At 40.0% G+C, this 27,298-nt stretch overlaps 1 protein-coding gene across 1 annotated transcript in view; it reads left to right on the top strand.

The window, feature by feature from the left end:
* The window catches only part of LOC145979644 (glypican-5-like), a 42,847-nt gene extending 16,017 nt beyond the window's left edge, over positions 1-26,830 (top strand). The window contains exons 2-3 of the mRNA XM_083112609.1: positions 1,086-1,244; positions 26,037-26,830. Coding sequence (XP_082968735.1) covers positions 1,086-1,244; positions 26,037-26,830 — 953 coding nt within the window. The remainder of the gene's footprint in view (positions 1-1,085; positions 1,245-26,036) is intronic.
* Positions 26,831-27,298: the final 468 nt, after the last annotated feature.

The following is a 27,298-nucleotide window of genomic DNA, read 5'->3' as shown; positions in this document are numbered from 1 at the left end:
ATGCACCATATTTAATCCATTAGATGAATAAAGGAAAGTGTTTAAGGGTATTATCGAAGGTGGGGGGGGGGGGGTAGATACATAACATTTACATATTAGGCCTTAATTGACATGTGGGTTCTGGGGGGATTATGAATTACATTTTGGGGGGACAGTATCCAACTCTAGGTTTTAGAATATGGCGGGTATTTTAGTTAGAGGGGGATTGAACATTAAAAGGAGGGGTTATCCAATTCTTACGTATTGCTATAGTCTAAGACTGTTGCAGAAATTCTGGTGTGGAGACTGAGAATTAATTTTTTGGAGGAGGCAATATCCACTCTTCAATATCAACAGTAAGTCTAAAATTGATTGAGTATTAAATTTAAAAGGGAGATAGATATAGAAAGCTCTTGATAAAGTGTTAAATTTTAGATTGTCAAGGGATTTCTGTAGTGGAAAGAGAGTTAGAACATTAAATTTTGGAGACTGTATTTAGCGATATGGTATCGACACGTTTTCGACCCTGAACATGCCAAAGGAGAAGCTGGACAAAACTAAGAAAGTATTGACATCCTATTAAATTAATATTTTTGAAAGCCTGCAAAGAAATGGATGTAAAAATGTTGTTGCTCGCTTCGCTCGCGTTCATGTGTTCCTAGGATGCGTGTTTAGCGCTTTAATGAGGTGATTGTGGAGGTTTTATACTATAGCTGCATTACAAGACAAGCGATATTCTCGATTATGATGAACGATTTTAGGGGTGGTTTTGAGTGATGGGAGGAGGGGCAGATCAATTATAGTGCTCAGTAAAGCTAAGAAAAAGTTACTTTCGGTAGACACGCTGTTGTAAGTAAATGCTTTGTGCGGATTACGATATGGTTTGAGGGCGCGAATGATATGATTTTGGGGGTGGCGCATGACATGATTTTGGGGGGATGGGCACCCCTGAGCGAAATGCATTGCACTTTTCTGTTCATCTTTCCGAAGCACGGATCATCTAATTTTGCAGGAAAGGTTTTATGTAATTAATGTCTTTCAGTAATTCCTAGTTGTATTGTGTCTGAAGAACAAAGCATCTGTAATTTGTCGTGTCTCTGTTGCAGGTAGCAATCTTCGAGTGTGCGAATCGCGCGAGAGCTGCTGCACGCCTGAGGTGGAGGCGGAGCTGATGGCGTTGGTGCGGAAGGACTTCCGGGGGGTGCTGCACCAAAGCTCCCACTCGCTGGAGGGACTCCTGGCCACCACCGCCTCCAAGTACCAAGGTAGGATATGATGATTAGACTGAGGATTTGTATGCAAATACTTGTTTTTATTGGAAATTTATTTTGGGCATTGGATTTATTGTAAGGAATGTAAGGATATGGAGGCATAATTATGTTGCATATTTTGGCCACAAATACATATTTTATTTTGCATATAATGTCCAGCCGCCCCCCGTGGCGGAGTGGTTAGCACATCGCGCTATGCCGTCAGGGGTCCCGGGCATGGATGTTCGTGAGTGTCCATCATCTCCATGTAAACAAAATAAATAAACAAACACGGAATACTAGAAATATGAGCTACTCTGGAAACCAGAATGGATCAAATACCTTATTGGAAATGAAACGTTAAAATGCCGACCAAGGCCAACTTTTATAAAAAATATACATAAAAACGTAACGTTTTATTAACATGGAAAGAAGGCTTAACAGTACTTATTGCAAAGTGTAAAACCAACGAATCTCAATTCACAAAACCCAACTTATAAACATTACCATATCACCGGTCCTATACCTATACATTAATTAAATTGTTACCCTCACAACATATTTACAACTGTTCTGGATCCCTGGAGGGTTTTATTTTATTTACTTATTCGCAACCCCCCCGAATAAAATTAAGACATAACGGATCAATATCTGTCCATTCATCAATTTCATCATATCATCACTCATCCCCATCTTCGCAAATTTGCCAAAGGTGGCACAAAAAGCGAAGAAAATAAAGCAAAATGAATGAATCAATCAAAGCATATAATGTCCATATTTTACGAACTTTGTCAGAAATGTTATTTCTTTTCAGCCAAATGTAAGATTTTCCACATTGCAAACTTGTTTGCACCACTTTCCAAGGCTACATATCCAAAATTAACCTGCCACCACCACCACGTGTATGTTGACTAGTCACCCTCAGGGGAGAGAGGAATGCATCTTGCCTCAGGCACTCTCCTATCTTAAGATAGCCATTCCTGTGAACTGTTACTAGTTGGATGAATCTTGTGCCCCAGCCCCAGGATACCTAAAGAGAAGACTTCACAAAGTTCTAATGTAAGAAAATGTGTGTGTGTAGGTCCTGTGTGAGGAAACAAACGAAGGAAATTTACAGTTGAGAATGTAGAGAAAAGCGTTAGTTGTTTACTGCAGGTTGAGAAATCCTGGGGGGGGACAGGGGGGATTTCCCCCTACCAACAATCTTGGCCTCAAAAATCCCCCCCACAAAAAAATTCCCGGGGTAGAGTTTTTGTTGCAACAAACAAAAGATAAGCAATTACTTTTAAATTCAAATATACTGTACTAAGAATAATATCGAAAACATACACAAATTAGTGTAGCTGTGAGTGTTCAATGCTTTTCTCTCTCAAGAGATCATTAAGAGATCTATATCAATACGCACAATAAAAGTAAAACAATAATATCAATAATAATAATTGATTTATATTAACACAAAGCAAAAACTAAATAAAAACACTTAAACTATTTCATAATTTATTAACACCTTTAACCAGTTACTAAAGGAAGTAGTTTGCTACATTATAATATCTGATATACATAAAAGTAACAAATTTATTTCTTTGTGTGTAATTAATAATAATTTTTAATTACTAATTTAGTAATTTAATTTAGTAATTTATTTTTAATAACATTATAAATATGTATATCGTATAATTTATATGTATGTTTGTGGGAGGAGGGGGTTTTGTAGATTAAGATCTTTCTCCCCCCACCAGTCTTAAATCATTTCGTACCCTGGTTTACTGTTACACGAATTATTGTTCACAGCTTTGACCCAACATTTTCAGTAAAAGAGAATAGAATACCTTGGCATTTTGTGTCTCATTTGTGTAACAGTTTTATCAAATGCTCGCATTTCGTAGGATAAGAGATTGTATCGTGCTTACAACTTTCCAAGAGAATCTTTATTTTCCATATTTTAGTGTATATTTTTAAGTTTTTTTCAGCATATTCGCATGCATATTTTGTTAGTTTTTAGTGCATATAAATCCTGTCTAGTGATGATGTACGTTGAGATAAGCACTGAACCGAAAATTCTGTGCTTATTCTAATTATTTCACTGTTTGAGCATTTGATGTGCGCCATATTCTTTACTCAAGTCAGTGATCCTAGTCTGTACCAGGCGCCTTCTGAATGGCGGCTGGAAAGCGACGAATCAGCGATCAGCTCGCTTGTGTTCGGCTATCATCGTATAATTCCGTGTCCCAGAGTGCCAATCGTCGCTCGCATTGGCAGTGATGCCAACCCTAGCATAATGATGCTAAACCTAGCACAATTTGAGCTTAGTTGCCACCTACCACCCTATGTTTGCATAATGGGAAAAATCTAGCATAATTTGCAAAATTGCTTCTCTGGCAGGGAGAAATTCACTTCAAAGGACGATAATTCGAGAAGTTTAAAATTATATTATATCCACATGTTATTTCCGGTGGAGTGACATGCTTTCCCAACCACACTCTCTTCATCTTTTCATTATTCTCCTCAGTTTACCTCGCGAAGAACATTTCATGGCAAGAAATTGGTCTTGCCAGAAAATTATGGGTCACATATAAAACAAATGTTCCGCTTTGTAGTCGACGAATCATCTCAAACTTTCTCTACTTGAATGTTGAACTCATCTCGGAAATTAGATGCATAATTTAAAATTACAATCATCCAAATAATAATAATAAATTACAATTACTAATTATCAATAATAGTAATAATTCATTATTATTATTATGATTATTAATATATAGATTCTAGTACAATTCATCAGCTTGCAGCGTAATTTCACAGATTAAACGGCACTTTTTCTTTTCCGGGGGTTGGCGGCGCTGAAGTGGACATCCATGTTTTAGCACAAGAGGGAATAACAATGAGTACTTCCTTTAACCCTTAACTTCCCAGGTCATGTTTTTGTCACACACTGTCCCAGGTCCGGTCTCACAGACCTCTATTTTAAAATAAATATAAAAAATTCTTAACAACTGCTGAATGCTATAGGAATGCCTATGTTGGTAGGTTAGGTCTGTTAGGTTTGGTTATCTTAGCATGAATACACTTTAAATGTATTATTTATGCTAAGAGATCTAAATGTTACAAGCCGAACCTAACACCTTAGGCATTTAACCCTTAACTCCCCACGTGCGGTCTCATAGACCGCCAACGTTTATTGTTATTCTGTTGTTTATACGTAAGGGTGGGGTCTGATCCCACATCACTTCCTAAAGGATCCTCAAACCATTTTAAAATAGTATCCTCAAAGTCAGGGTCTGTAACACACACAGTAGACGATGGGCCGGGTAATGAATCCATAACACACAGGCCCAGGTCCGCTCTCGGAGACCGGTAAGCACGAAAAAAATTATAATTTCGGGAAGGGACAACTAGACAGCGCTGCAATCTCCTACCCCACCCCTACGCATAAACAACAAAATAACAATAAACGCTATAGGTCTGTGAGACCGCACGTGGGAAGTTAAGGGAAAACAGCAACAAGCAACTCTTGACAACGTTTCCTTGGGCAGCCGGAACGTTCACATCACTACTGTTAAATTCACTCGCTCCAGCGCACACCCTCTCGAAGACGATTGGCAGATAGAAATAGCACCCATGGTCAGCCACCAGTTCGTAAGGCATATAGTATAGAAACTGATGCATAGAAGTATGCACCATGACGTGCGCAGTAGTTCCTGCGCATGCGCCTGAAGGTTGAAAAGAGAGGAGTTTGATTTCGCAACGTCAGACGATAAACTCGTATTCGAGCTGCACTTTTCCATACCTTCAGACATGTTCTGAAAAGAGCCTGCCTGACTATAGAATTGGAAGGTTTACGTTTGTCAAAATTTGGGTCAGTGTAACACTTTTAAGCACTTTGTCAGGTCTCTGAACATCTGTCTCATCAGCTGTGCTGTTTTGCAGCTGTCAGATGTGTTGTTGTTTACACTCACAAGGTGCGAATTACAAGGCTTGTTTTCATAGGCGCAGAGCAAAAGGAACTGTGTGTTTATCCAATTGAAAACCTATTTTCTTAAGATTTCGCGTAGATTTTTACAGGGATATATAAATTTCTTTCTCTGCATTATCGTTGACTTAGTGACATGATACTCACAAACTAGTTTATGTCTGCTTTTTTGACAAAACACTCTTCAAATCAAAAACACATAGTCTTCGATTCTATTTTATGTGTCAACATGTCTTTATGCAACCGTTCTCCTCCTTTCTTGCCATAGCAGTCTTGATCCATATTTTATTGATGCCTTCAGATACGCCATTCTTGGCGAATTGTTATGACTTATTTTCAATATAGGTGTATAAAATATGGCTTAATCCCAGCGTTTAATTAAGTTGGTTTCTAAGTCCACTTTGTACACAGATATTCTTATCGGGACTCAACCTGCAGTTGAAAGTGAGATCCGAATCACTATGTGCCTCCACCACCCTGTATCGAACCCGAGACACCTTGATTACAAGGCGATGACGTTAACACTACGCCAGTGGGAAGCCCAATCTCAGTCTTATCATACATTATCGTTTTTCTTCTGTCTTTTCTCCGAAATTTATAGTCAACCTCGAGTAAACAGTGGCGGACTAACGACCTTCTTCAACGTAGTGCGAGTGAGTCAACTACTCACTGGTATCTTCGTGAAGATATTCCTAGTTGTGGTCATCTCGGGGAGGACAATCGCTTGAAATGAACTTTTATCTTTGAAACCAGTAGGTATTTGTAAAATAAAATATACTCCAATGCACATCTGCCTTTGGAGGTCCAAAATTCCCAAAGGGTTCATGTTCTGGTAAAAATCTGACATATTGGAGGGAAGAAAAGGCAAACTTCCGCCATACATTGTTATTCTTCTTCTGTCTTTGTGGACTTACTATTTGCCTTAGAAACGTGGGTTTTGTCTCAAGTTACAGTATTCTCACATTTCCAACACTAAGAATATGGGATGAATTTATTTAAATAAAACTCTCTTCTTTTTACCACGTGTTTGCAAGTATTTTCGCGCGTATATATTTCCGTTATCCACGAAGCCTTGCGATGTGTTCAGAATGGATCTCGGGACTTATTTTGAAAATCTCACAGGTATCCTCCTGCAAAATCCGTCATGTTGAAAAATGTCCATCGTGTTGTTTTTTTTTATTATAAGGACGACTGTCACACGTGCGAAATACTCGCCACGAGGGCGTTAGGTGTGGCACTTTGAATGGTATACTGCAGAGGTTGGTTGTGGTCGTAGGCTTCCATACATATCCGGTGCCTTAATCGTCCGTATGGTCGGTCAGAACTTGTTTGAAGCGGGTCTACATATCATTGCCCACTACTCTATCAGTCACCCTGTCTACTCCCACCATGTAGCTTCACGCACAACTATTCTGCAACCGCTTGGTTAGGCCTAACGAGATAGAATACAGGGTGTATAAAAAGTTCCTCCCTGATTACAAACCTTTGTTGAAGTTTTTAAGATAGAGAATTGAAATGCATGGCAAAATGTGGGGTAACTCACCAAGTTCCTTTTGGTTCAGTGTTTCTAAAATAAAGAACGTCAAAGGGAGGAAAAAATAGCGAAATGAGGGCTGAGTACTAAAAAAGTATAAGTACCCCCCCCCCCTTTCGCCCTTTCGAAAATCCTGAGTGCACCACTGTGTTCAAGTGACATTGATGTAATATTAGCGAAACAAGAACTGTGTCCAAGAAATAAAAAATGTGTTTAAATCCGGAATATGCACAGTGTGTGCTATGGTATCATGAGACCAAGAACTGTTCAAAGGAACTTTCACGACCCCCTGATGTCAAAAACAAAGTTCTGGTATGAAAAGTTCAAGGAAACAAGTAGTGTCTGAGCTTTCACGAAAGGACCAGCGATCGACATCTGAAGAAAGCGTATTAAGTGCGAGAGTGTTTTACTCGAAATAATAATAATAATAATAATAATAATAATAATAATAATAAACAGTTAGCTCTTCCGTGCATACAAGGTGCAAATTGTCCAGTGTGTGTAACCCACAGGTATTGACACATTGGAATAGGACGACATATTCTGCCATTACATCAATGCTTTCAGAGGAATCTGCCAAAACATGGTCAGAAGTGGAATTTCGCTTGGATGTGCTTTGTGTAACGGAAGGTTACTGAAGATGTCCAAAAAACTTAATGAGTTATTGCACACTTATCTATCTTAAAAACTCCGGAAGGTACCAACGTTTGTAATCAGGGAGGAACCTTGTGGACATCCTGTATAGAGTGGCTGAAGTCGTAGTGCCAAGACAAGACGAGAACACTGCAAGGACCTTTTAGACTTGTCGAGACGAAACCGAGAACTGGTTTCTCTGTAAAATCGAGACGAGACGAGAGTTAGAGTGCGCGTCAAATCTCCTGCATATGGCCTTGAAGTGCTGAACAGCACCAGCGAATCACAGACGTGCGGCGTTGCCTAGTTCAGAACCTGTTTCACCTCGCCACTAAATCGTGTACCTGGCGCTCGGATATAAATATATTATTTCAAGTGTCAGTAGTTCAACAGATGGAAAGATAATGAATTTGCGAGTATGTACGAAAAACAAGCGTGATTGTAGCTTATACCGTTCCCTCTGTAGAAGCAATGTTATTATAAACGTATTTGCATTGTATCGTTTTTGTTCTCCCTTCGTTCCTGTTGCATTCCGAAACTTTCCGATTAGCGAAGGGAACAGGGCAGGTTCGTTCCCAGTGATGGTAGAAGGAGAAATTGAGGAAGAGGATACCGTCACTGTTCGTTTTTCCCACGTCTTTAGTGTGTGTGTGTGTGTGCAGCATGTCGTTGAGTAAACCAAGTGGTAGTGATAGCGAGAGAAGAGAGAACAATACAGTGTTGTACGAAGCCAGGCACGACAGGTGATTTTTTAGGTGTACATTTTTAAAAAAAAAAATGTTCGAGTGAAGAAGAGAGCAGTAAAATTGACTTTAAGAAGTGCCAGGCTGTAACAGCTCAAGCGTGTGGTGTGAATCAAGCTACTGTTTCTCGCATATGTTCGGGGGCAAAGCAATGTGGATCGGGGCCTGCTCCAATGTTTCAATCACCTAGAAAGCACATTAACGTACCAAAAAAGAACGACAAACTTAGATGACTTTGAAAAAGACGTAGTTCGTAGAACCGTCTTTGAAATTTACGATTGTGGCGAATTTTCTACTGCCAAAAAGATAACGTACTCTTTACGGGACAAAATATCTTACAAAGGCTGTACAACTTCCACCTTGAGAATATTGAAACAATTATGCAGTCCCTCTGGCATAATCAGGTATGTTCTTTTCTCCCATTAAGTTTATTATATGTTATATTATCTAATGTTCCGTGCTCTCCGTGACAAGGCGTTTCGCTCAACCACGCTGTCTCTTTTCCGTGTGAGATTTCGACATGGCACCGCTGCAGTGCGCTGCTATTGGCTATCGCCATATGCAGGAGATTTGACGCGCACTATAGTGTCCGATACTTTGGTAAACTAATATGTGCGATATTTGAAAAACCAAAAGTACTTTAGTATGCCACTTCTTCACACATATGAAGCAAACGTAGGGTGTCACAATTAAATGATTATAACGTAGTGTTTATTAAGATACAGTTCATTTTCAAAATTTAAAATTATCTACAGACATTAATAATTTTCGCGTTTTCAAACTGATGACCGTTCTGGTCCAAGCATTGTTGAAAGCGCGAAGAAATGGAAGATTGATTTCGTTCGGTGTTTGGGAGCATTCTTATTCAATGCCTGCTGTTAATACGTCAACTCTTGCCGGTTTTGTTCCGTAAACTTTATCTTTTATGTGTCCGTATACAAAAAGTCTAGTGGCGTGAAGTCTGGTGAACGTTGAGGATATTCTTCTAAACCTCTTCATCCAGTCCATCATCTGTTTGGCACACGTCAAGTATCTGAGCGGCGCTCGCTGAGCAGATCATTTCCTTGAAGCTCTGTGCTCATTGATCAAAATATCAGTGCCTTTGAATAATCTGTGATCAATGTGGCTGCGTCGAGTGGACAAGATTTCGGTATTTGAAAATGTGTTAATTATGGAAATAGAATAGTTGATGTGAACAAAATTGTCGAAATTTTCATTTTCACACCCACAACTTTCCAAAACTACGGTGTATATTTAATATTTATTATTTGGAACAAACAACACTTTCATTTTAATGGAATTACAAAAACTGTAATATTACATCACCTTCTGTTACTTGAACTTACGCTATATCACAAGCCGTTCATCATAAATATTTCCTCATTGGTCGCCACTCCGCCATCCTCATACAGTTTTCCTCTTCTTCTCTTTGCCTCACGAGATCGAAACACAAAAACGCTATATTCTGTGGCTCAAACCTGTGGCGAGCAAGGTTCAAGTTCGCTCAGATATCAAGTGCGCAGCGCTCGCGGAGCAATGCCTATTTGGCCGTCAAGTAGCTGAGCGATCACGTTGCTCGCTGAGCGCTGAGATACTTGACGCGCCCCAGGCCATCTGCACTGATCAGTGACGACGATTGTGTTCAAAACTGGGAGGGGGTTCAAGGACAATTTACTTCCCCTTGGTAGATAAGGGTTACCATAGTGCGGGGCAAAAGTGGAGGGCAAGTCCCCCACGCCCCCTCCTTAATCTCCGCCACTGCTTGTAGGAACAAAAGTCTACCAACAAGTACGGCAACGAGTATCTTGTGAGGCGAAAACTTAGAGGTTTGCAAGCACAAGTCCAACTGTCAAATCCAGCAGGAGATCTAGCCTCGTGTAATTCAGGCATAAGTTATGGATGTCCAACAACTCCAGGTTATGTTATTTTAGCGTGAGTCCTGGTAGCTGCATGTTTTCTGTCTCTGTACATATTTTCTACAAAGTTTGAAGGAACGAATTCTGTTTCTAAAGCGCCAGTACCACGCACATGCACGTTACGTGGCTGCTCAATGCTAAGAGATGAACCTCATTTGATGTGGGGCCTGGATGCCTTTGCAAACGACTCGGGAACGAACAAATTGTAGACGAACCCTTTGTGAGGGCTGGTGGGGTTCCAGCAAAGGGTAAATATCGGTTTCTCATTAGTACAGTGTTGCTTGTCATGTAAGTTTCCGTTTTATCATGACATCTGCGATAATCGAATTTCACTCATTCTACACGAATTAATAAATAAAGGAACGTGCTTTATGGAAATGTATGTATTTGTGCGACGTTAGACGTGCATGTTGAATAAAGAGACGAAACGCAGAGATCGAAATTGCAATTCTACGAAGTATGGGATAGCCGTGCTCAGTGGTACCAAGTTTTGAAAAACATTGGGTCACTTGGGTGGGTTGAAACAACGTAGAATATCGACAAGTATCAAAGTGGAGATGTAGAAAATTATTATGAACAGTAATTAAGTTGGAAGAATTCTTCAGTTGTCTACTTATGGAATCGTCTGTTTTGTTAAACGCGAGGAATTTATTTTTAAATTATTTTTAAAATATAATAACAATACGAGGGAAATTATGGGGTGGGCTCGAGTCCCACAGGCCCATATTAGTTGGCACCATTGGTTCTGCTTGTTTTGTATTTACCTCCACATGGACGTCCGGAAGGGGGCAAGGGAGCCACTGCCCCTCCCTGGAAAATGAATGTCACCAAAAAGTTATATATTACACACATGTAAATAATTTCATTTCAGTCACAGTATTTTATTTGGTTGTTGCAGGAACATGATAATTAAAAATGAACTAGTGTTTTTTGAGGATGCAACACTATTATGGGGGGGTTAGCTTTGGTTGCCCCCCGCAAAAAAAATACCGTGCTTGCCCCTGCCTGGAAAAAATCCTGCGGACGTCCACGTACAGTGGGATCCATGAGAATTACCGTGCCAATTGTCCATGACTATTTTCATTAATTTTTGTCTTATTTGTTTTTAAGAGATGGATTTTTATGTAGCTGGTGCAGAAGTTGTCAACAGGTTGTTTTGAGTTTTCTTTTAATTCTTGAAGCTCTTATTTGGTCAAATAAAGTGCACAAACGGTGATGGACAATTTACACGGTAATACTCATGGATCCCACTGTACCTTCAAGTAATAAGACGATAGTAAAACAAAATAAACAGAACTAAAACTACAGCGCGACAGCAAATAGCCGTTGTTCTTTCAGCTTACTGGATCGGGGAACAGATTAAAATAATTTAATACACAGGTGCAATTTCCCCCTCATTTTAACATTAGTGAACACTTATGCATTGCTCATGGAACGTGGAGTCCTTTTAAATGAAACCCCATATTCTCACTTGTGAAAAGAATTTTGCTCTTCATTTCGATGAAACTCTGTAACCTACCATTTTTCTCTCCTTGGCAAGTGTGAAGTACAACACTCAACATTCGAGAAACAAAGAAACGCCTTGAAGCTGTCTGAGGAGTACGCGTGAACTCTGCACGAACAGTGGAGACTTTTCCTGTGTTTCAACCAACGAGGTACAAATGTAGATAGAGCGGAGGAAAGCCTCAAATCGATCGTCTTTTGATCTGGTAAATTGAATGCGAAGTCTTGCCTCAACACTGCTGCGGCCAGTCTGGGAAACGTCGTGCAACGTCAACTTGAAGATTATGATGACGCTGTTCTTCCCCCACCAGCGAGGCGATGGTTAGTTAGGCACAACTTCGCATTCAGCCAGGAAACTGCTTCAGCCACTCTAGAGACCTCTACCTCGTTGGCTTGGACGTTGCGTGTGCAAGTGTCCTTGATTGCAGTGCAACAGCTCTTCATTTGTTCGGTAGCTGGAGTGCCTCGAGAAGTCTTTCTAAATAAAACTTTCCTTACAAAAACTAACATTTGTGGTTTTCTTCGGACAGTCGAGAAAAGAACCTGACAGTGTTGCAATTTATAGAGTATTTCCCCCACAACTTGTTCTTTGTTCTGTCTCATCCATCAGTGTAAGAAAAAGGTAAAGGAAAGTGTAACATATCACACACATAACAACATGATAAATGAAATTAATTGTGAAATTTAGAGATTAAAAAAAAAACTCCCCTGTAGAAAACATTGATATTCAAGGTCACGCCCTCCATTTTTCATGAAAGTGAAATATGAGTAGCTTCGAAGTGAGAAATTAATATTATGCAATTTTGAGACCTTGAAAACTTTTTCCCTCCTGTAGAAAATGTCAAAGTTCAAGGTCATACCGTCCATTTTTCATGAAAAGTGAAATATGGGTATGTTCGAAGTTCGTATCTGTGGAAAGTATAACCCTCCTTGCTTATATACATTCACTTGTTTTGGAGGTTGGGCATTGTTGCTTTCCATTGTTATGCACCAACAAAGAGTGTCCATCATATTATCTTGGCTAAGCAACCGTACCCCCAAAATGTGTTTACTGAGAATATAATCTCACTATTACAAGCTAATTGACATAGCGCTTTACTGCGATATTGCAACTTTTGGGTTTTTAACAGGTGCCAACCGCATCTAACCCCAATGTCATTTTCATGAGTAACTACAACATAAAAAAAAACAAGACAAACAAAAAAACACAGCAATCTCACTTTGTCTGAATTTCAAAATAATGATTCTTAATAATATAAAAACGAATGTAGACGAGTGAAGCTTTGATACTCTAGCAGCTGCCCCCTGGGGGCGTGGTTTGTATGCATGCAACAAAAACCACAAACCGAGGTAAAAAGCGTTGTTGTTGGTTACAATTGGTTTCGGTCACAACACAGCGCGTTCGTGTTTGTACAGATAAATGAGGAAGAACCTTCACCACACAAATAATAAACAGAGACTATTTTCCACCTGCCACCCCAATTTTCACGCAGGAAAGGGGAGGCAGTGTAGCCAGATCGGAAGTATAGGTCCGCTGCCTGGCGTGGTCAATATCTTTTTCGTGTTCGGGTGGTATTAGGCCAGGTTCTTTGGGTGGCATTTCGGCGTGGACGTGTGTGTTAGAACCCACCTGTTCTTATCTAATTATGTCAGTTGATTGGTTTGGTTTTCTTTTCTTCCATTTTTGGCTAGTCGCAGAGATAAGGATGAGTGGAGAAATGATGAAGCAGGGGTGCCTAAAGGGAGGTATTTGTCGAATTTTTTCCCTTCAAATAATATAAAATACAACATTTATATCTTTTTCGAAAATATATGTAAAGATGCACCATATTTAACACATTAGATGAAGAATAGAAAGTGTTTAAGGGTATTATCGAAGGTGGGGGGGAGATATCAAACTTTTACATATTAGGCCTTAATTGACATGTGGGTTCTGGGGGGGATTCTGGATTAAAATGGGGGGGGCAGTATCCAACTCCAGGTCTTAGATTATTGCGGGTGTTTTAATTAAAGGGGGATTGAGCATTAAATTGAGGGAATATCCAATTCTTGTGTATTGCTATTATCTTTAGACTGTTGCAGAAATTCTGGTGTGGAGACTAAGAATTAATTTTTTGGAGGAGGCAATGTCCACTCTTTAATATCAACAGTAAGTCTAAAATTGATTGAGTATTAATTTAAAGGGGAGATAGAAAGCTGTTGATAAAGTGTTAAATCTTATTGTCAAGGGATTTCTGTAGTGGAGAGAGAGTTAGAACATTAAATTTTGGAGACTGTATTTAGCGATATGGTATCCACACGTTTTCGACCCCGAACGTGCCAAAGGAGAAGCTGGAAAAGACTAAGAAAGTATTGACATCCTATTAAATTAATATTTTTGAAAGCCTGCAAAGAAATGGATGTAAAAATGTTGTTGCTCGCTTCGCTCGCGTTCATGTGTTCTTAGGATGCGTGTTTGGCGCTTTAATGAGGTGAATGTGAAGTTTTTATAATATAGCTACATTACAAGACAAGCTATATTCTCGATTATGATGAACGATTTTAGGGATGGTCTTGAGTGATGGGCCCCCTGTTTAGGGAGGAGGGACAGATTAAGTATAGTGTTCAGTAAAGCTAAGGGAAAAGTTACTTTCGGTAAACACGCTGCCGTAATTAAATACTTTGTGTGGATTACGATATGGTTTGAGGGAGCGAATGAAATGATTTTTTGGGTGGGCAAGCATAACATGATTTGGGGGGGGTGCGCCATTCGCCTTGGGTGGGTGGGATAGGCACCCCTGTGACGATGAGGCACTAAAAGGAACGCTCAAACCCGAACCCCCGGCGTCGTAGCATAATTGCGTCAGGACACTTCTGGCGATCTGCGTAAGAAGTACAAAGAGGTGCCCGCATAATCCAGTGAGCGGGAGAGTTACTGGGACGAGTTACTGGCCTGTCTGCTTTTCTATGGCGAGTAGCTGTTTACACACTTTCTACTCGACTCTAGCATAGTGGGATAGTGGGTGCAGCTGTTTGGTGCTCTTTTGACACAATTAACCCATCGACGTCGTTGATTTTTCTATTTTCAATCGTTCTTGGTTGAACGTAAAACGTAAATTCTTTATTTTCAATTTTACTTCTCCAACGCAAAATAGTCCCATATCGTGCACTTAGGCCTCATACGCCCGTAGTTTCTTTATCCCCCCCCCTATAATCGACACAAATTCCATGGACACTCATATTCACGTACAGTTTTATAAACTTTATGTTGTCGGACTTGGAGCACCTCTATTCATGGTTGATTAAAATAAAGCAAACCCACAACACAGACGCTAAACTCTCCTCAGAAAGTGTTTGCTTTGATTGAGTGGTCTGTCGAGTTTACGCGCGAGTGAGAAAGACAATAGGGAAAGAAGCAAATCGGTCGAGTCGCTGTTCTCCTTGGACAGCCACTTGACTGTCCTGACTACTGGAGCGAGTGCTGGCTTCAGTACTCTCCCAGTGTTTACACGAGGAGAGTAGCTCACTTTACCCTACTTGCGCCAGCTACTCTCCTGTCTACTCGACCAGTGTTAACCAGGCTTTATTCTTCACCTCGCCTTTTTTTTATTATATATATATATATCTTTGCAGCTTTGGATATTCTTTGTATGTCCTTTTTATTGTGTATTCCCTCTCCTCTTGAATGTTTCCTTTTCTCGACGTAATTCTCTTTAATTTCTTTCATGCCTTTTTTTCTACCTCTTCCAAAACGTTAATCTATTCTAATAACACATAATTATGACCTCCTACCCAAATCCTTACGTTGGCACCTTTAGAAATTGCTCTGTTGGTGCACATGTAAGCGCACAATGTACTCAAGGGTTCTGGTCCTGGAGAGGCATCAGTGCTGAAAATATGTAACGGAGAACAGGGTTCCTTTGCTAGAAAATTAAGAGGTACTTCCTTCAGCTGCTTTGCATATCCCATGTTTCAGCATCAGCAATTGTTTTTTTCTTTAAATACAGAGTGAATGCCACATTCGGGGTGTAAGGGACTGACCCTTTCGGAAGATACATAGCTCACCCTTTACTGCATTTTGAGGTTAATGACCAGATGATTCTCTGTCTTGTAAGCCGTCCGTGTATGTTCGTGACTGTTCTTTCATCAAATTCATCTTATCACTATCCATCCTCATCGTCGCGATTAGCCAAATCTTGAAGAAAAGTGAAGCTAACTCACTCATAGACCGTAAATTAGAAGTTTTTTAAGTTGAAAACTTTAATAAAAATTTAAGGTATGATGGCTACAGGGGTGTCCCAGTGCCACTTTAACCTTTCAATCTAAATTGTACACTTGTACTCCTCGTCAGTGTACACAGAGAAAAAGGTTTGTTTGGATTAACCAAAGAAATGGTAGTGGCGAACACTTAGTTTGTTTAAATAGACATCAACCAAATAATTCTTCACTAGTGCCAAAAGATTTGGTTAAGTTCTATTTGTTTGTTGTAAACAATTTTTTGGTTACTAATACCAAATATTCTTTTGGTAAATCTAACAAAATGTAGGGTGTTAAAAATCAAATATTCGTTGTTCAAAAACGTGCTTCTTCTACACATTTTTGGCAGTACCATCTAGCGGCCGTTGCAGGAAACATCAGTATAAAGTACGTATATCCTGAGCTTTTTTACAGCATATTAGGTTACACAACAACATGAAGACTCGCTTCGAGTAATTATCTATCTACATGAGTCTCAATTTTCGACAAGGGATTTTCATACTGAACTCGACGAATCTGGACAATAGTTTTTTCAAATTCGAAAGCACGCTTACGCACATATAGTAAATTTAACCAAACGTTTTGTTTCTCTTTACTTACATATGTATAATTTTGTTTACGCGTACCATATTTCGTCTGACCAAATTTTTTGGTATTCTTAAACAAAATGCTTTAGTAATTACAAACAACATTTGATTATCGGAAACAAAAAGCATAACCAAACAGCCCAACCAAACTTTTTTGGTAATTCCAAACAAACCAGTTTTTTCTGTGCATTAAATACAGAATTTATTCTATCTCCGGTATGTTCATATCCAGAAGAATTCAAATAACATCAACTTACCATAGGCTACTATATTGTGGCACTGGATGATAACTTAGGTAATCTCTTTGAAAAACTGTTAAGGGAAACGGAAAGGGTTGAAATGAGTGTAAGATGAAACATATGCATAGTGATAACATCGACCCCTTGTAATCAAGGGTTCCTGTTTTCGATACCCAATTAACTTATCTATAGCTACATAAAATTGACTTAAAAGAAGACCAAATTCGTGTAGACTGTGGAGTCTTTTTAGTTCGAACTTGGATACTTCGAAGTACTCGATATTTCGAACAGAAGTTTATCCACGCTGAAAATCATCGTTAATGATGTATGGTTTGGTCACTTCGAATTTTGGATAATTCGAATATTTTTCGTGTTCCCTTGGAGTTCGAATTAACGAGTCCACTGAAAAATAAAAGTTATACCCCCACCCACACAAATCAGAAACTTTCCTACACCACTGATTGCACTTGGCCGAAATCAGTCAACGCATATTAAGATGGAATTTAAAGCTACCTCAACTCTTTTTGAAACACCTTCGGCGCGACTGATGCGCGTAACACCATGATCGATTTTGGAGGACGCTCTCCTGTTTTTTCCCCCGTTTCAACTTCGACCCCGGTGGCTGCAAGAACGGTCCGTATCGCATGAGTGGCCCACACGAAAGCCCGTTGTTACCGGCCGGAAATAGACGTATGTTTTGTGTAGCCCTTCTCCGGGGGCCGTTGTGGCCGACATGATGTTTCTATCCCGTACATTGTATTCTCTTTGTTCCTTCTTCCGAAACAGTTTCTTTCGTAAGCCATTCTCTCCTGCGCAGCGTGAGGGCCTCCTGTCCTTTCCTCAATGGTCCCTGGCAGTTCTTTCCATCTCGCAGGGTTGCTACAATCTGAGGAAATAATTTCCCTCTGCAAGGGGTAAAATTTCCCATTTTCTCTCACTTTTTCCCTTGACTTCAAGAAATCATTTAATAATAATAATAATAATAATAATAATGAGTAGTAGTACTTTCGTTGGCTCATGGAAAAAGGTTAAGAAATTATTCACGCATTAATTAAACATAATTGTCTGTGTTCCATTACGCATTTCGTAGTTCATCATTCATCCTTATCGTTTCTATTTCTATGTAGAAAAGTGACATAAAATAAAGGAAATAGAAGTATAAATAGATCCGCCGGCGTCGCCAGAAATATATTATGGGGTTCAGGCAATGGATGAAACTTCAATAGTAGAAATAACTAATAAAACAAATTTATTTTATTCCAAATTTATTATTATTATTATTATTATTATTATTATTATTATTATATCTTTTGGAAGACTTTTCTACTCCAGGTACCAAATTAGTGAATATGCAGCACAACTGTTTTTTGTTATTTGTGTTTTTATACATTTTATACAGTTAGTGTACCGAAATGCATAGTTATTCTATTTCGTTATTAAGTTTTACACACCTCGTTACAAAAAGAAAATAAAAATAAAAAAAGCTTTAAAACTTAGGAGGAAATTTTAGCTATCGTGGTTGTTGTGTGCATGAAACGATTAATTTTTGGGAGTTTGAAAACTATTAAATCATTATTCTTTGATATAATTGGCAGATGAAAAATATACCAATTTTTACTCTCATTTTTTTGGATTCCACAATTTTTTTACTTAGTTATTTTGTTCGAGAAATAACTAAGAACGTTATTTATTTTATTAACAATAAAAGTAATGAACTTTTTTTCCCTTTGTAAGTTGTAAGTTGAAATGAACGATGCCAGTCTCCAGAGGGGTCGACGCAACACTGTTCGAACCCCTTCCCCCCGACGCCCATGAACATAAATAAATATAGGCTTGTACTCAATGGAGTAGAAATAGAAGGAGCAGGTAACAATGATGGATATGAAACTGGAAACCTAGAATTCCCCTTTTTCCCTTTCGGCTAAAGGGAAATTTCCCTTCGTGTGGCAACACTGACTCACACCTCCATTTTTTGGCTTCCCTTTTCATCCCCCGCCGAAGTGGAAGTAAGGTAAGGTAAGGGTGGTGTACTTGATGGTTTTTCCCACGCTTTTGAAATTCCTGAGTGCTGAATGAGACAGCCTCCCTCTTGTTCGCATTAATGAAGGGCCGCCTGGAATGTGGACCGGCAAGGCCGCGGTTTTTTATCTTCAAAGCACCACGGGACTCGGGCGAGGTGTTCGCTGAGAGGTTAGATGCGATAAACGCCTTAGTTTTCTTCCCTCTCCCTCTCTCCAAATGAAAACATTCTTCTGCTAATTGTGGTCGCGGTATTGTGCCCGAGGTGGACGGAGCCTATCGGGCCGGCGGACAAACGGATACAGTAAAACCTGTGAAGAACGTAATACGATAGACAACTGAAACCAGACCAGCAGACGCAACAAGTATGCGTTTTTGGTTTCATGTACTACGATGGGTCAATACCAGCGACATGCACAAGAAGAAGGGTTGGTTGTAGCCTGATCCCCCTGGATCTGTCTTCGTAATAATAATAATACAGTAAAACCTCGTTAATCCGGACTAATGGGGGGGATAAGTTGACCGGTGTAACGAAAGTCCGGATTAACTGAAATAACCTAAAAGAACAGTAGATGTTCATTAAAACTCCGTTTATAGCAAACAAAACACGTTTATTGTGGTGCATTTAAAGGCCATAGGCCTCAATACACTATACAGTACAGTACAAAGTCTGCGGGAAAAGGAATTTCATCCGTGGTTGACTGCCTTTTCTTTGGGAAGTTCTCTTGTTGACTTCTAGGCACTTTAAAACCTTGCATTCTGTTTATTCTCTTTTTTTTCCTTTTACCTTTTGCCTGTCCGGATTAAGCGAAGTCCGGCTTATCGGGGTCCGGATTAACGAGGTTTTACTGTAATCATGACCCAGTGGAGGCACATACTGGTTCGGATCCCACTTTAAACTGTAAATCCAGTCCTGATTAGCCTTACTGTGCATAAAGTGGACTTTAAAACACGAACTCAAGAAGGACTAAAATTAAATATGACTCAGTTGTTATCATATGCAGATGATGTAGACTTACTGGGGGATGATGGAAATACAATTAAGAATAATGCTAAAATATTTTTCAAAACTGGTAAAGAGAGAGGTTTGGAAGTTAACAAAGAGAAAACTAAATATATGCTTACAGGCCAATAATCAAAATCTAATTATTGATAACAACTCGTTTGAACCAGTTTCCAAATTCAAATACTTAGGAGTAATATTAACAAATGAAAATTATATTAAAGAGGAAATAAAAAGTAGGCTTAATTCAGGAAATGCATGTTGTTACGTCTCTCTTCATAAACTTTTGTCTTCTCATTTAATATCTAAGAAACTAAAAGTTAAAATATACAAAACCGTAATTTTGCCTGTAGTATTATATGGATCTGAAACTTGGTCCCTTACAATGAAAGAGGATCATAAATTGAGAGTATTTGAAAATAAGATCCTTAGGAAAATCTTTGGACCTGAAAGGGATGAGGAGACAGGTGAGTGGAGAAGGTTACATAATTTAGAACTACATAATTTGTATTCATGTCCAGATATTATTAGAATAATTAAATCAAAAAGACTTAGGTGGGCAGGCCATGTGGCACGAATGGGAGAGGAAAGAGGAGTTTACAGGATTCTTGTTGGGAAACCTGATGGTAAGAGACCTGTAGGAAGGCCAAGACGAAGATGGAGGGACAACGTTGAGATGGACCTAAGGGAAATCGGTAGGGATGGAAAAGAGTATATAGATCTTGCTCAAGATAGGGAAAGATGGAAGGCCTGTGTTGCTGCAGCCATGAACCTTCGGATTTAAGAAGACTAGAGACTTAGTTAGTTTACTCAATCAATTAATAATAATGTCAGATGCACAAGATGGTAAATTATGACAATATCTACTGAAACAAGCCATGAGCCACTTTCTTCCAGTCCAGTCCAGTAATTATCCAAAATGCAACTCTACTGTATAGAGTCCTCTATAACTTGTAGTTGTTTCCTTTGCCTGTTTTTCTCATCCTCTGTCTTTCTCCCTCTATCCCTCTCTCTCTCTCTGGAAAATTTCCAATGGCGGAAATTCCAATGAACTCCTTCGAAGTATCGGGGTATTTAAAATCATCCCAAGACAAAATAATTGCAAACACAGGCGGATTGCAATGTATCTGAGGATCTTATTAGTGACTCCTTGCCTTTTTGAGTCTACGGTAAGGATATTAGATGAGGGGGATTTTCCCCCTATAGTATTCTAAAGAGTGTAAAATGATCATAGGCGCCAATGTTTTTTGTTGTTGTTGTTGTTTTAAACACCAAAGATTTTGACACTCCCTATTCAAAACAGTACTAAGCAGTTCCGTAAGAGTCCACAACATATCCGTTGAAAATGAATGAACTCTAAAATTCAGTGGATTCTGCAAAATTACAGTCATAATGACATGATTTCCTAACTTTAAGATGCCTAGGCTTTGATAAAAATCCTATAAGTGGGTTTGACGTGACGTCAGTAGGCGCACAGCCACCATGCTTGCGGCCAATTCTGTTTGTCATGTGCAAGTAAATATCGTGAAATAATGTGAGCTTCTGTTTGAATCACCGAACACTGCACAATGTACCATTGTAAACAAGGTTCAAATCTTCGGCGCCCGTTTGAATTCCGTATGTTTACAAACACAGGCCTTCATCGTGACTTCTCGAAGCCACAGCAGTTTGTGACGTAGTTGAAAGACGACTATTGGTTGTACCAATGGCAGCTTGCGCGTAGGAATATATTGAATGTGGTAAAGCCATACACCACTCAACGAGGCTGCTATACTGAAGTTGTGGGAATTAATATTATTAGAGGTAGTGCTGCGACCAAGATATTCATGAGCGAAATTACACCAGAACTAATACATATACTCTGTCCCAGCTAACTGTAGAGTAGGCAAGTCTGCGCAAGTAGTGACGCGAGATGGCTCAACCAATGAACACGTGGGAGGAACGGAATTGCGTGGCGACTGCCTTCCCAGCAGCGTGCACTGCTTCGCTTCCTCGCTTCTCTGATGCATTGCGCGGCCTTGCTCCACAGTTAGCTGGGACAGACTAGGAATGGAACTATTTCACAGAAGTCTCGTGATTTTGTTTACATGAACTTCTTTCTTACAGTGGACGAAGAAAAGTCTGAGATTACAATTCCATGAGTGTGCCTCTCAGCAAGGCGTGCTTTCTAAGAAAGTGGCCAGTTGCTATTTAAACAAAACATGCAAGGAAATGCAATGAAGACCTTTTTGCCATGGTAATTAGTTGTGCAGTCACGGCCCGGGCAGCTGAAGACGTTCACTCGCTCTCTCTCGGCCAAAGGCGAGAAACACGATGTTTGCATTTCTTATCTGCAATGGAGCACACAGCGGGAGAACTCGAGAGCCTTGTTTACACGGAGTTTACTGAAGCAGCTTGACACAAAACCTCTGCGCCGGGATTCTATCAGCTCTTACCATCCTCGGATTTAGTCTATTGGCATTTTCTCTACGCATTATGCACAGATGTGATCTCGTCGTTTGTAGAAGCTTTGTCACCGTGCGAGATAAGCCCAATAGAGGAAGTGATCGGATAATTTTTGTATCCCTAATCGGACGTATATACTCTGTCCCGTTTATCTCTAGAGCAAGCGAGCGAGAACCAGTAGTGACGCCAGATGGCTCCACAAATGAATACGTGAGGGAATGGGATTGCGTGGAGGGGGAGCGACTGCATCGTGTACTGCTTCGCTCTGCCCACTCGATTTTCCTCCCCATCTTTGCCGCTATGCGCGGCCTTCCTCCAGAGATATACGGGACAGAGTATAGCTAGGCAGGGACACAGGGGCTGAACCCTCCTTCCGAACGTAGCCGAGACCTTTGGTATTATATTTGTTTACCACATTTTTTAAACCTTCTCCGAGTGGTTTTCTACATTATCTATCTTATCAGAAGTGTGACATTTTCTGTTCACTCCCATCCCATAAAACAAAGTATTATTGGAATCCAAATAATCTTATGCCGCAACCCAAGGAAGGATAACGGTTGTTGAGGGTTCGATGCCCTCCCAAAAAGTATTTTTTTTTCCTAGGCAATGAAACTATTTCCGCAATTTTTGTAAAATTCATCTATGTATCTATTTTTACTGTGTTTTTATTATGTTGCTTTTGTACCGCTGGGGTTAGTCGAGGCGATAAAGATGAATCACGGATTGATAGGTAATACACACCGATGGTTTGACCAAGATTCGAACCTAGGAAACAAGGCTTCGCAGAGCGCTACGCTAACAACTCTGCCACGAAGGCTGCCAAATTCATGGAGCTGTGTGCACTCCTTCACTCACTCTCTATATATACCCGTAAATACCATGGAAAAGTTCATATTTGAACTAAAGATCATTTATTTATATAGTTTGTTGGGAGTCGATTGGGGGAGCAGAATTGAAACTGGAATCTATTACCTATTATACAGGTTATAATTAGTGTTAGCATTTTGATGACCTTAAAAATGCCAAAAAATGACCTTTAAAAATGCATTTATGACCTAATACCTGAAAGAAAATGCCCTATAAACTTAGAAAAATTACCTACAAATTTTGAAAGATTTGTAAAACAAATTTATAAACTACAAAGAGAAATTCAAATTACAAATTAACGTTACAGTATCTATCACATGTTCATTGCGTATGGTAGTTCTAGTAAGAAAGTTCACTTTTTGTCATCTTTCACACTTTAAGTACTGAGTTGCAGTACACAACGAAAATCATATGCAAATTTTCAAAAGTGAATGATCGTCGGTTGTCGGACAAGAGATCCTTGTACATGGAAAAATTTCTATCGACTTCCACCGGCACAAGAGGAGCGTACTTGAAATGAACAATATCACTTGCTGTTAAGTCACTTTCAATTCCATGGAGTGCAAATTATTTCCCTGACAAAATGTCCGATACAGAGCACAAAACTTTGTACCCCTTGTTTTTTTAACAATAATCCGTCTGGCGACGATATATTTACTGATAGAGGGGGAAATCACATTGTTTGAGCTGAATTGTTACACAACAGCTTGTGTCAACAATAGTGCACAGAATTTCTTTGCTTCTTCAAACATGGTCATTCAGAACTGCGCTGAAGGCAATGAGACGAGAGTCGGGAACCTCTCTCCTTCAAAGGGTTACATTTGCATGTAAAATGCCCCTTCTTTCACCAAAATGTAGAAAAATGCATGATATGACTTTTAAAAGGCCGAAAACTGACTTAAACGGTTTAAAAAGTTTTAAAAAATTACCTTTACTCCAAAAAGGGTAAAAAAAAATGCAAAGAAATGCGCTAACAAAGGCATCCCAATTTATTCACTTTCGTGTAAATCACGTTCCTATCTACTTATGCTGCAATGTTTCTGCCTTACCAAAAAAAAAACCATCAAAATCCTAGACCTAGTTATAATTATAAATCAGAGTGCTTGTATGTACGTTTATGGAGTACACCGTTTCCCCCCTCCCCCATTTTATACTGCGAAACATCTTTCATAGAATATCCACATTCAAGGAAAGTTCCACGGTATAACCCGTGAGCCACCCTGGGGAGGCGATATCTAGCTACGGGTCTGGCCTGATTTTAGAAATCAGGATACCGGATATTTATGGCTACATATCCTTCATCCGATTATTCTGTTATTTGGATTATCCACCAGTTTCCAAACGAACAGTGCAAATCCGATTATATTCACCATCCGGATTTTTCCCCCGGTCACTGAGCTTGATATAGTAGGTCAGAAGCTGAATTTCCGAAAGCCTCGAATTTGCGATTTGAAATGAGCTAACGTCGTTTGAAGTGAGACGAAGACCAGCGATTTATAGACAGTCGTCTCGTTCTAGAAGGTCAAGTCTGTCTCGTCTCGAGTCTTCTCGAAATAGTATACAGGCAAACACTGTATACTGAGTCCAAGATTGATGGCTATCTCACTATGTCACGTGGTCCTAGGCTATGAATAGAAATAAATTTACCAACTCCTAAGAAATCAAGTTGTCAACTCCTAAGAAATCAGGTTGCCAACTCCTAAGGAATCAGATAGACTTAATTCCGTCCTAAATTTCTTCCTGGCCATTGTTCGACACCGAATTCCGTCCACAAAACATTTAAAAAAGTCCATCCTCCTGCAAATGTTAAATATCCAAACTCCTCAAGAGAGACATAGACTGGCTGACCATATATTTCTACATAAAATAGTGAATGGCAACATCAGAAGTGACCGCCTTCTTCAGGAAATTCACTTTCGTGTGCCTGCCCGCTCAACAAGAAGCACTCAACTTTTTGCTTCTCAGAAGCCGAGATTGTGCCTCATCCAGCGCTCTCTGTTCCATAGACTGCCCAGTGAATAGAATAATCTAGGAAGCCAAATAGACATTTTTGAAAATCTGGAACGTTTTAGAAGAAAGTTAACTAAAAGTATGTAAGTCTCTTAACCACATGTAATTTTTCTATGTTATTATTTTTGTTGTATTATGTTATTATTATTTATGTATTTATGTTCTATAAAATCGTTCCAATGTAAAATGGCTAACGCTGTATTTGGAATCTTCTATTAAATAAATAAATAAATAAACTCCTAAGGAATCGGGTTGCCAACTCATAAGAAATCAGGGTGTCAACTCATAAGAAATCAGGTTGCCAACTCATAGGAAATCAGGTTGCCAACTGATAGGAACTCAGGAGGTTACCAACTCAAAAGAAATCAGATTGCCAACTCCAGAATCAGCATCATCATGTCACTGATATGAATAATATTATTTACAATTTCCGATCGATTTTTCTCATGTATTTTATTCTCTAGCCTTCAGGTTTCGCAGATAGATGTTATTATTATGGTTACATATTATTATTATTAACAGTTTTGTTATCATGGTACCTCACTTCCACTAATTGTATGCCCTGTATTAACAACATTTGTAAACTTTAAAATATAGACACATCTGATTAAAAATTATTCATTAAACTTCGTTTTCGTTTACAATTAGTGAGAAATTAAGACTAAGTTTGTGAGAGAATTGGAGATACTGAGAGGTTCATTCATACCAAAGCGGCATCTGTTTAATCACACGTCTAACTTAGCTCACAGATGAAGGGTCGGGGAAAAATCAGGGAAGTCGACGTTCGTCAAACTCCAGAGAAATGAAGTTTTAAATGCAAAACGCTATTGAACATGTAAATGAAACGGTAGAGAAACATATGCTTTGAAGAATGGAACTGTCAAATGTATGAGACTATTCCTAAGCGATGCCTCTCTTCATCTTGATCGAATGACACCACTATCTCGCTTACGACAGAAAATTGACCTACCTGATTTCATTCCCTGGCCTTCAGATGACAGGTAATGTGGCGTCTACTGGCACTGAAGTTGATGATCTTGTGCGAGTACACTACAGATGTAGTTTTTGCATCTTGTGACCAGACGTTATTCTCTCGTTTCAGATTATTTGGTGGAGCTGACTCGTCGATCTGAGAACACCACCTCGACGCTCTTCGGGCAGGTGTACAGGCGAATCGCCGCCGCCGCTCAGGAGCCAATAGCATCTCTGTACGCGGACCTCGCGCAATTCCTCCACGGCAAGGACGGCGACGTCAACCTGGAGGACTCCGTTTCCCTGTTCTTCAGCCGCATCTTCCCCTCCGTGTACCACCACACCGTGAACCCGAAACTCCGCAACTTCCGCGACGACTACAAAGACTGCCTCCGCGCCACGCAGTCGGAGATCCAGCCCTTCGGAGAGAACCCGAAGAAGCTGTCGCAGAGCGTGGCGAGGACGTTTGGTGCCGCGAGGGTTCTCTTCCAGTCGATCCAGCTGGGCATCGAAGTCCTCAACACGACGGACCACATCGAGAAGTCGGTGGAGTGCCACGCCGCCCTGCTGCGGATGTCGCACTGTGCCAAGTGCCAGGGGCTGGTGAACGTGAAACCGTGCTCCGCCTACTGCCTGAACGTCGTCCGCGGGTGCCTGGCCTCCGTGGCCGAGCTGGACGTCCCCTGGAACGGCTACGTGGACGCCACGGAGCGACTCTTCTCCGCCGTCAGGGAAAAGGAGCACCTCAACGTGGAGGACGTCATCAGGAATCTTGGGACGCGCGTCTCACAGGCTATCATGTTCGCCATGGAGAATGGGCCTGCGCTGGAGAAGAAGGTAAGTGATTTAGCGCTTCCGGTCATTTGTGCATGTTTGGCTTTCGGGTGCTTGACGTCATACCTGTGCAACCGCTGTTTTCGTTAATATTCTTGTATCAAACCTTTACTTTTCATGAGTGATGTTGTCTTGTTACAGAACCGAACGTTCTGGCATTTATTCTTGGAGCATTGTTTCAACAGATCTTCGAATATCCTAATCTCTCGACAACGCGCTCGTACTCCTATGAATTCCAGTGACTCCAAAACGATAGTGTCACACGTCGCAGTCTCGTACAGGACAAATTAACACATTCGGTGAAAAACGCGAGCAGTAGTTTACTAGAAGAAACGCCTCCTAGTACATCTTTAGAATCTGAACTTTTCAACTTACCAGGATAACGAGAAAATCGTGACCAAATTATACCCATAATATTACTTAAGTTGAATGAGACGCATGTGAAGTGGTATCGCAAGACCTCAAGTGGCATTTTTCCGTCTTCCGATTCTCAACAATATTGTCAAGTGAATGTGTTCGTAACGAAATCTTGGAGATGTTTCCTAAATTAAAAACATT

This window comes from Lepisma saccharinum, chromosome 26 (assembly GCF_977018435.1).
Source record: "Lepisma saccharinum chromosome 26, izLepSacc3.1, whole genome shotgun sequence".
NCBI lineage: Eukaryota > Metazoa > Arthropoda > Insecta > Zygentoma > Lepismatidae > Lepisma > Lepisma saccharinum.
Note: the sequence above shows the minus strand (reverse complement) of the source record. Positions and strands in the feature narration are given on the sequence as shown.